General features: G+C 48.2%; 1 protein-coding gene across 1 annotated transcript; it reads right to left on the bottom strand.

The window, feature by feature from the left end:
* Positions 1-778: 778 nt before the first annotated feature.
* Positions 779-10475, bottom strand: LOC130191323 (interleukin-1 receptor type 2-like; the record flags this gene model as incomplete). Its single annotated transcript, XM_056411018.1, has 9 exons — positions 779-977; positions 1200-1565; positions 1635-1778; positions 1936-2075; positions 7077-7203; positions 8877-8948; positions 9029-9203; positions 9294-9462; positions 10196-10475. Coding segments are annotated over 8 exons (1382 nt in total), but the record flags the coding sequence as incomplete, so codon positions are not given.
* Between the last annotated feature and the right edge of the window lie 585 nt (positions 10476-11060).

Genomic DNA, 11060 nt, shown 5'->3' with positions numbered 1-11060 from the left:
AAGTAATCCGGACCACAGGTAATCCAGACCACAAGTAATCCAGACCACAAGTAATCCAGACCACAGGTAACTCCAGAGACCACAGACAATCCAGACCACAAGCAATCCAGGGACCAGGCAATCCAGACCCGGTACCAAAGGGGACCGCCAGTCTAGACTTTAGAGGGGTCTGGGAGTCTCCAGCGTGCACGGGGTACATGTGGTAGCTGCTTCTTCCAGAGAAATCATGTTGCTCTGAGCCGGGCTGCTCCTCCAGCTCAGAGCTCCTTGTCTCCTCCTGACGTAGCGCAGAGACTCGGGCATGCTGCTGCCCACGGGGGCTCTTTATCATTGCGGGCTACCACGTTGGACTTCTGTCCCAATGACATCGCTGTTTTATATATATATATATATATATTTAGAAATGTAGATATTCATATATTTATAATATTCATATATTTATATGTGTATACACATATAAATAATATATATATATTTATATATGTATATATATACATATATATATATGCATATATAAATATATATATATATGTATTTATGCTCGTCCTCACCGATCTCCACCAGAATCACTCGGAGGTCGCTGGGTCAAAGGCCGTACAGGACCGAATGGGACTTTCGCCTGTAAGGCTCAGAGCACAGCTGGAGTTCTGGTCACCCGAAAGGCTCGGAGCAGGAGCAGGAGGAGGATGAGGAGGAATTCACCGCAGGTGAAAGGATGATGATCAGTCTGCGTATTTTACAAGATGATTCGCTATGGCGACATCATGCATCGCTGGAAGAAATGAACCACAATACACCAAGAGGTCACACGGAGAACAGGACGGTCGTCAAAGACAGATTAGACTTCCTCTCTTGTTCTTCACGGCACAGACATCGGATTCAAACGGCAACGGAACCACGCGTGCAGTAAACTCCTGTGGAGGAACCGGCTGGGCCCGGTCAGCGGGCCTCAGGGTCTCAGTACACAGCTGCTGCACCTCCCTCTCGAAACCTGTTACACATGTCTGACTCCTGTTTTCAGCAGTTCACGGAACAGTGACTCATGAGGAACCGATCCGGTCTCTGTGCTACTCAGAAGAACTCGCATCCTTTATCTGGTCTTCAACAACGGGCAACAACAAGGGCTGCAGGCAGTAAACTCACAGAAACGGCTTCCCAGGCCACCCGGGCCTCAGGGTCTCAGTACACAGCTGCTGCACCTCCCTTCTGAAACACGGCCCTCTATGCTTCCTGTTACACGATGTCTCTCAATGGGCCTGTTTGATTTTCAGCAGTGTACGGAATAGTGGATCACAGAGGAACCGATCCGGTCTCTGTGCGACCAGAAGAACCTGCACGCGGATCCTTTATCTGGTCTCTAGAGGTTCCCGGCTGCCAACCTTCTCCGGGCCGGTCGTCCCGGCCTCTGATGTACAGCGAGTAGCCGTGCTGCCGCTCCAGCTGCCGCTCCAGCTGCTCGGAGAGGACCTGCAGGGCCGGGCTCAGCGTCTCGGCGGCCCTCGGGGCGCCGGGCGGCAGGAAGCTGACGTAGGCGCCAGAAGGCCTCCCCGGGAGCTGCGGAGAGGCTAGCACGTAAAGAAAACATCAACAACAACAACAACAAGGGCTGCAGGCAGCGGTTCCGGAGGCCTCACCGCGCTTAGAGAAACGTCTCAGCAGCTTCCTGTGGGCCAACACCACCTCCACCCGGAAGAGGAGGAGCACGGCGCCGAGGAGCACAACGGCCAAGGAGGAGAAGACGTAGACGGCCACTGTGGTGTAGAGGGCGCTGTGGTCGGCTGCAGAGGAGGAGGAGGAGGAAGAGCAGGAGGAGCAGGAGGAACATTGGGAACAAACGTATACAAATTAGAGGCTTTGTCGAAAGAAGAAGGAGAGGACGAGGAAGAAGAGGAAGAAGAGAAAGAAGAGGAGGAGGAAGAGGAGGAAGAGGAGTACCTTCTTGAAGCCACACCTCTCCATAGTGGAATCCCGCTGAGTTGGAGACGCAGCAGCAGATCGGAACGTTCAGGAACGTCTGGAGGACGCTGGAGATGGTGAGAGTGGAGCGGCCAAACACAGCGCCCCCCCTGGAGCGACTAGGGATCAATACATCAATACTTCATCAATACATCATCAAAACATCAATACATCAACAGGTCAATACACCAATACTTCATCAATACATCAATACTTCATCAGTATGTAGCCCTGGGGGGTAATAATAATAAGAATAAAAATAAGCCACAAAGATCGATATATATATATATATATTGTCTTGATTGATTGATTGGGCACACAGGTGTCAATTGGTCTCACCTGGTGGGGCGGGGTTTAGAAGTTAAATGGTGAAAGGAGAGAGTGGGAGAGATGAGAGATGATGGGTGATGAAGAGTGAAAAGACACTGCTGCACTGCTGCAGAAAGACACTGCTGCGGAAAGACACTGCTGCGGAAAGACACTGCGAAAGACACTGCTGCGGAAAGACACTGCTGCGGAAAGACACTGCTGCAGAAAGACACTGCTGCGGAAAGACACTGCTGCGGAAAGACACTGCTGCGGAAAGACACTGCTGCGGAAAGACACTGCTGCGGAAAGACACTGCTGCGGAAAGACACTGCTGCGGAAAGACACTGCTGCGGAAAGACACTGCTGCGGAAAGACACTGCGGCGGAAAGACACTGCTGCGGAAAGACACTGCTGCGGAAAGACACTGCTGCGGAAAGACACTGCGGCGGAAAGACACTGCTGCGGAAAGACACTGCTGCGGAAAGACACGGCTGTGGAAAGACACTGCTGCGGAAAGACACTGAAAGACACTGCTGTGGAAAGACACTGCGGCCGAAAGACACTGCTGCGGAAAGACACGGCTGCGGAAAGACACTGCTGCAGAAAGACACGGCTGCAGAAAGACACGGCTGCAGAAAGACACTGCTGCAGAAAGACACGGCTACGGAAAGACACTGCTGCAGAAAGACACGGCTGCAGAAAGACACGGCTGTGGAAAGACACGGCTGTGGAAAGACACTGCTGCAGAAAGACACGGCTGCAGAAAGACACTGCTGCGGAAAGACACGGCTGCGGAAAGACACTGCTGCAGAAAGACACGGCTGCAGAAAGACACTGCTACAGAAAGACACGGCTGTGGAAAGACACGGCTGCAGAAAGACACGGCTGCAGAAAGACTAGGTCATGAGAGAGCCACCTCAAGTAGCGACGGAAAGAAAATGGCGAAAAACGAATCAAGCGGAAGACTTGCTCTTCTATCTATCTCTTCTCTCCTCCTTTTCTTCCTCTATATCTGCAGCCAAAAGCTCGTTCTACCTGACCAAAATTCAGTCTTCCTTCTCTAACCCCAAAAAACTCTTTTCTATCTTTTCCAACCTCCTTGATCCCCCTGGCCCCTCCTCCTTCCACCCTTCTGCCACTTTGTGACTACTTTGCAAACAAGATAGATGACATCCGCTCCTCCTTTACTAATCCATCTTCTATCACCTCACCAACACTAACTTCTTCATCCCCCTCTCTTTCCTCTTTCACCCCCCTGTCTCCCAATCAAGTTCTTAGCTTGGTGACCTCCGCCCGACTGACCACCTGCGCCCTTGACCCCGTCTCCCATTCTCCAGGCTATTGCTCCTGACCTTCTGACCTTCCTCACCCATCTTATTAACAGCTCCCTCTCAACTGGCTGTTTCCCTCTGAAGGAGGCGAGAGTCAACCCTCTCCTGAAGAAACCACCTCGACCCGTCTGGAGGCAGCAACTACAGACCGGTCTCTCTTCTTCCTTTTCTCTCCAAAACTCTGGAGCGAGCTATCTTGAGCCAAGTGTCCTCCTATCTCCACAGCAACAGCCTTCTTGACCCTCACCAGTCTGGATTCAAGGCCGGCCACTCGACAGAGACTGCCCTCCTTGCTGAGCAGCTTCACACTGCTAGAGCAGCCTCTCTCCTCTGTCCTTATCCTTCACACTGCTAGAGCAGCCTCTCTCCTCTGTCCTTATCCTTCACTCTGCTAGAGCAGCCTCTCTCCTCTGTCCTTATCCTTCACACTGCTAGAGCATCCTCTCTCTCCTCTGTCCTTATCCTTCACTCTGCTAGAGCATCCTCTCTCCTCTGTCCTTATCCTTCACTCTGCTAGAGCAGCCTCTCTCTCCTCTGTCCTTATCCTTCACCTGCTAGAGCAGCCTCTCTCCTCTGTCCTTATCCTTCACTCTGCCAGAGCAGCCTCTCCTCCTCTGTCCTTATCCTTCACTCTGCTAGAGCAGCCTCTCTCCTCTGTCCTTATCCTTCACACTGCCAGCGGATCCTCTCTCCTCTGTCCTTATCCTTCACTCTGCTAGAGCAGCCTCTCTCCTCTGTCCTTATCCTTCACACTGCTAGAGCAGCCTCTCTCCTCTGTCCTATCCTTCACACTACTAGAGCAGCCTCTCTCTCCTCTGTCCTTATCCTTCACTCTGCTAGAGCAGCCTCTCTCCTCTGTCCTTATCCTTCACCTGCTAGAGCATCCTCTCTCCTCTGTCCTTATCCTTCACACTGCTAGAGCATCCTCTCTCCTCTGTCCTTATCCTTCACTCTGCTAGAGCATCCTCTCTCTCCTCTGTCCTTATCCTTCACTCTGCCAGAGCAGCCTCTCTCCTCTGTCCTTATCCTTCACTGCTAGAGCAGCCTCTCCTCTGTCCTTATCCTTCACTCTGCTAGAGCAGCCTCTCTCTCCTCTGTCCTTATCCTTCTAGACCTTCTGCAGCATTTGACAACGTGAACCACCAGATCCTCTCTCCTCTTCAGGACTCATCCAGGCACTTCTTCTCAGGCACTGCCTCTCTCTACCTCAAGACTTACCTGGTAACGGAGAGGATCTGTGTCTGATCCTGTCCTCTCACCACTGGGTTCCTCAAGGCACAGTCCTGGGTCCCCTCCTCTTCCTTCCTCACTAAGGGGGTCCGTCTGGCCCTGGGTCCTCCTTCATCTCACCATGGGGTCCTCAAGGTCCGCCTGGGTCCCTCCTCCTCCTCTCACTATGGGGTCCTCAAGGCCCGCCTGGGTCCCTCCTCTTCCTCTCACTATGGGGTTCCTCAAGGCTCCGTCCTGGGTCCCTCCTCTTCCTCTCACTATGGGGTTCCTCAAGGCTCCGTCCTGGGTCCCTCCTCTTCCTCTCACTATGGGGTTCCTCAAGGCTCTGTCCTGGGTCCCTCCTTCCTCTCACTATGGGGTTCCTCAAGGCTCCGTCCTGGGTCCCCTTCTCTTCCTCTCACTATGGGGTTCCTCAAGGCTCCGTCCTGGGTCCCCTCATCTTCCTCTCACTATGGGGTTCCTCAAGGCTCCGTCCTGGGTCCCCTTCTCTTCCTCTCACTATGGGGTTCCTCAAGGCTCCGTCCTGGGTCCCCTTCTATTCCTCTCACTATGGGGTTCCTCAAGGCTCCATCCTGGGTCCCCTTCTCTTCCTCTCACTATGGGGTTCCTCAAGGCTCCGTCCTGGGTCCCCTTCTCTTCCTCTCACTATGGGGTTCCTCAAGGCTCCGTCCTGGGTCCCCTCCTCTTCCTCTCACTATGGGGTTCCTCAAGGCTCTGTCCTGGTCCCCTTCTCTTCCTCTCACTACTGGGGTTCCTCAAGGCTCCGTCCTGGGTCCCCTTCTTCCTCTCACTATGGGGTTCCTCAAGGCTCTGTCCTGGGTCCCCTTCTTTTCCTCTCACTATGGGGTTCCTCAAGGCTCCGTCCTGGGTCCCCTTCTCTTCCTCTCACTATGGGGTTCCTCAAGGCCCGGCCCAGGTCCCTCCTCTTCCTCTCACTATGGGGTTCTCAAGGCTCCGTCCTGGGTCCCCTCCTCTTCCTCTCACTATGGGGTTCCTCAAGGCTCCGTCCTGGGTCCCCTCCTCTTCCTCTCACTATGGGGTTCCTCAAGGCTCCGTCCTGGGTCCCCTCCTCTTCCTCTCACTATGGGGTTTCTCAAGGCTCCGTCCTGGGTCCCCTGCTCTTCTCTCTGTACAGAAATTCTCTCGGCTCTGTCATTCGTTCGCATGGCTTCTCCTACCATAGCTATGCTGATGACACCCAACTGATCTTCTCGTTTCCACCGGCCGAAACACAGGTGGCGGCGCGAATCTCTGCCTGTCTGACCGACATCTCTCAGTGGATGTCTGCTCACCACCTGAAGATCAACCCTGACAAGACCGAGCTACTATTCCTTCAGGGAAAGGCTCCCCCACCCATGACCTGACTACCACCTTCAACAGCTCTGTGTTGGCCCCTACCCTGACTGCCAGGAACCTCGGGGTGACACTAGACAGTCAACCTGACGGCCAACATCACTGTGACAACGCGTTCCTGTAGGTCCATGCTGCACAACATCAGGAGAATACGGCCTCTTCTTACTCAGAAGGTGGCACAGGTTCTGGTCCAGGTTCTGGTCCAGGCTCTGGTCATTTCGCGCCTCGACTACTGCAACTCCCTCCTGGCTGGTCTACCCGCTAAGGCCATCCGACCTCTGCAGCTCGTCCAGAATGCAGCAGCTCGACTGGTCTTCAGCCTCCAGAAATTCACCCACACCACTCCGCTCCTTCGATCTCTTCACTGGTTACCGGTGGCTGCTCGCATCCGCTTCAAAACACTGGTTCTTGGTACCGTGCTCTGAACGGATCGGGCCCCGTCTACATCCGGGATATGGTCACACCGTACACCCCGGCACGTTCGCTCCGCTCGGCAACAGCCAATCGTCTTGTGCCTCCTGCACCTCGAGCTAATCACTCTACATCCAGACTGTTTGCTGTCCTGGCTCCTCAGTGGTGGAACGAGCTCCCCACTGACATCAGGACAGCAGGAAGTCTCTACATCTTCCGCCGGAGACTGAAAACACATCTTTAGACTATATCTGGATTAAAACACAGATTTGCACTTCAGTGGCACTGGGATGGCACTTATTGTGGTGCTTTTGTGGTTCGACTGAGTTGAGGAAGTGTTGCTTCCTGTGTTCTTGTTGTTCTTGGTTTATACTCTAGGTTGAAATGCACTTATTGGAAGTCGCTTTGGATAAAAGCGTCTGCTAAATGACATGTAATGTAATACATCAATACATCAATACTTCATCAATACATCAGACCACCTACAGGCTCAGGGAGACCTCCAGGCCCTGCTGGTCCTCGGTGTGCGTCTTGTTCACCGTCCAGAACATCAGCGTCTCGTCGTCGTCGCTGAAGCCGATGTAGGCGGAGCAGTTAAGCTCCGCCCTCGACCCTGGGGGGGGCGGGGCATATCTTCTTTGTGTGACATCTTCATTTACTCTCACCCAGTAACATATAGACTGATGACATATATACTGATGACATAGAGCCTGATAACATAGAGACTGATAACATATAACATATATACTGATAACAGAGACTGATGACATAACATATAGACTGATGACATAGAGCCTGATAACATATAATAACATATATACTGATAACAAAGAAACCGATAACATATATACTGATGACATAGAGACTGATAACATAGAGACTGATAAGAATATAAGAATATACACTTTTATTAATCCCCAAGGGGAAATTAGTTCTCTGCATTTAACCCATCCTTAGTTTTATTAAGGAGCAGTGGGCTGCGGTGAAGCGCCCGGGAAGCAACTGGGGGTTCAGTGCCTTGCTCAAGGACACTTCGACTTGCAACTAATGGGGAGAGCGGGGATCGAACCCACAACCCTGCGGTTGCAGGACGGCCCTCTTACCCCACTGTGCTAAAGCCGCCCCCATGACATAGAGACGGATAACATAGAGACTGATAACATATAGACTGATAACATAGAGACTGATAACATATAGACTGATAACATAGAGACTGATGACATATGATAAAATATAGACTGATAACATATAGACTGATAACATATAGACCGATAACATAGAGACTGATAACATATAGACTGATAACATATAGACTGATGACATAGAGACTGATGACATAGAGACTGATGACATATAGACTGATGACATATAGACTGATAACATAGAGACTGATAACATATGATAAAATATAGACTGATAACATAGAGACTGATAACATATAGACTGATAACATAGAGACTGATAACATATAGACTGATGACATAGAGACTGATGACATAGAGACTGATGACATATAGACTGATAACATAGAGACTGATAACATATAGACTGATAACATAGAGACTGATAACATAGAGACTGATAACATATATCCTGATAACATAGAGACTGATAACATATAGACTGATAACATAGAGACTGATAACATATAGACTGATAACATAGAGACTGATAACATAGAGACTGATAACATATATACTGATAACATAGAGACTGATAACATATAGACTGATAACATAGAGACTGATAACATATAGACTGATAACATAGAGACTGATAACATAGAGACTGATAACATATAGACTGATAACATAGAGACTGATGACATAGAGACTGATGACATAGAGACTGATAACATAGAGACTGATAACATATGATAAAATATAGACTGATAACATATAGACTGATAACATATAGACTGATAACATAGAGACTGATAACATAGAGACTGATAACATATAGACTGATAACATAGAGACTGATGACATAGAGACTGATAACATAGAGACTGATAACATATAGACTGATAACATAGAGACTGATAACATATAGACTGATAACATAGAGACTGATAACATAGAGACTGACAACATAGAGACTGATAACATATAGACTGATAACATATAGACTGATACTTATACATTTAGGAGGCCTGAAGTGCTAAAGCAGCACTCCTAAATGTATTCCTGAAGACTAGAGCTACAAAAAACAGCTGAAGAACTATTATTTATTCATTTTATTCATTTTATTCATCATTTCTCTGAGTTTCCATGACGTGTTGCTCACCTTCTTCCACCAGCACTACTTCCTGTTGAGGGTAAAACACGCGAGGCTCCACGATGAGGGTCGTGGAGATGTCTGAGGAAACATGACCAGTGTGACCAGCAGAGAATAAAACAACAACAACATCATCAACAACAACAACAACAACAACACACCCTTGTTAACGGCCAGCCAGATGCTGCGAGCAGCGGTGTACGTCCTGCCGTCCACGCTCACGTCCACCAGGCAGGTGTATTTCCCAGAATCCTCCTGTGAGGGGCCGGACAGCCTCATGAAGCCGCTCTCAGACACAGAGGCGAGCTGCCCGGCCGGCGCCGTCAGCTGGCAGTCCTGGTGTCACCAAAACCAGTTCACGTCACGAACAGTCCAACACAGAGAGCAACCGCATGGAGCCCAGATGCACCGGGTTCTGCTGCGTACCTTCACCCAGCGGATGCTCCTGGTGAGGTTCAGGTCCAGGACCTCTCTCTGTTTGCAGGACAGAAGCTCGGTGACCCCTACGGCGATGGACTTGGTTTCAGGCGGGTCGGGGCACTTTGCAGTGGACACCGACACCCCGAAGGTCACCGACAGGGATCCGGTGTGGTCCCTGAAGAGAAGGACCGTGAAACCATCGCAGGCATCGAACTGAGATTGTGTGTATCAGGAAAATGATTAGTTTTACATATATTTTGATCAACTGAATATTGTATATATATTTATATAAATCTAAATATATATGTTTTCCATTATATTCATATATATGTATAATTATATATATATTTTGTTTATATATAATATATGTAAATATAAATATATATTTATTTATAAAAAATATCTTTACATACTGTATGTATATAAATATGTATTTATTAAATATATATTATTATATATTTATATAAATATATATTTATATAATAAAAAATATATAATTTATATATATATTTATAAATATATATTTGTTTATATATAATATATATACATATATATTTATTCATTATATATAAATATATATATAAATATATATGTTTATATATTTATATAAATATATATGTTTATATATTTATATAATAAAAACTATATAATTTATACATATAATAATAATATATATTTATATGTAACTTTTTTAAAAATTATAAATATATATTTATATGTATTCAGTTGGATTCATTTGTTATCTTTGTTAAAGAACTACAAATATAAAATAATAAAAGAATAATATTAGTTAAAAGTAAAAAAAACATTTTAAATGTTTAATATTTTCAGTTCAATTACATAGTTCCACTGACTAATCCTGAAATCAATAGAACTGTTCAATAGGGGGAGGTGTAGCAGAAGAATACCTTTTCTCACAGGTGTAGGCTCCAGCATGAGACATCTGCACAGGGAGGAACCACAGTAGCCCGTTCCTGACCTCCACCCCGGGGGGCAGGCTGGCCCCGCCCCCCCTGCTCCACGTCACGGTGGCGTGGGCATCCACAAAGAGGCACTTGAGCAGGAAGAGGTGGCCGGCGCTCACGTGGAAGATGTCGTCCGTCTGCGCGCCGTGGTCTGGGGGAGAGGAGGTCACCTGGAGGTCAGCGCAAGGCCGAGCAGTGAGAAGAGTGAACAGCAACACGAGCGCTGTGAGGAAGAGGGGAGCTCCTCTTCAGGAGGCCGATGGAGAACCAACACACTGTATATAACCTGTGTGTGTGTGTGTGTGTGTGTGTGTGGCAGACGGGCGGGTTGGAAACTTGAATCCTCGGATAGGGAGTCCCCGTGATGAGGTCTGTGTGCACCTCCTGCCCTCAGTCAGGGGTTCATGAGCTCATAAGACTGTACGTAACAATGTGTTGAGGACTTATTGAATCCTTATTGATTCCTTATTACATTTGCAGTGATCCATTAAAGCCACCGATGTACTCATAGTTACTTATAACTTCCCCCCAGTGCACGGCTTCCTTTGCAACGGCCTGAATGAGACTTCCTGTCTGAAGTTATGAATGTTTACCACGTTGACCTGATTGTGTTGGAAACAAAGAACCAACAGACCTCGCACACGTAAACGTTTATAAACATTTAAAAACAGGTCATAAACAGGTTATAACCAGGTCATAAACAGGTTATAAACATATATAGCGACTATGGGTGAGTGGGTAGCAGGTCCGTCTTTCAATCAGGGGGTTGGAGGTTCAATCCCCACCCTAGTCGATGTGTCTCTGAGCA

The sequence above is a fragment of the Pseudoliparis swirei genome, unplaced genomic scaffold, assembly GCF_029220125.1.
Source record: "Pseudoliparis swirei isolate HS2019 ecotype Mariana Trench unplaced genomic scaffold, NWPU_hadal_v1 hadal_38, whole genome shotgun sequence".
Classification (NCBI taxonomy): Eukaryota; Metazoa; Chordata; class Actinopteri; order Perciformes; family Liparidae; genus Pseudoliparis; species Pseudoliparis swirei.
The sequence above is the reverse complement of the archived record's forward strand: the minus strand, read 5'-3'. Positions and strand labels throughout refer to the sequence as shown.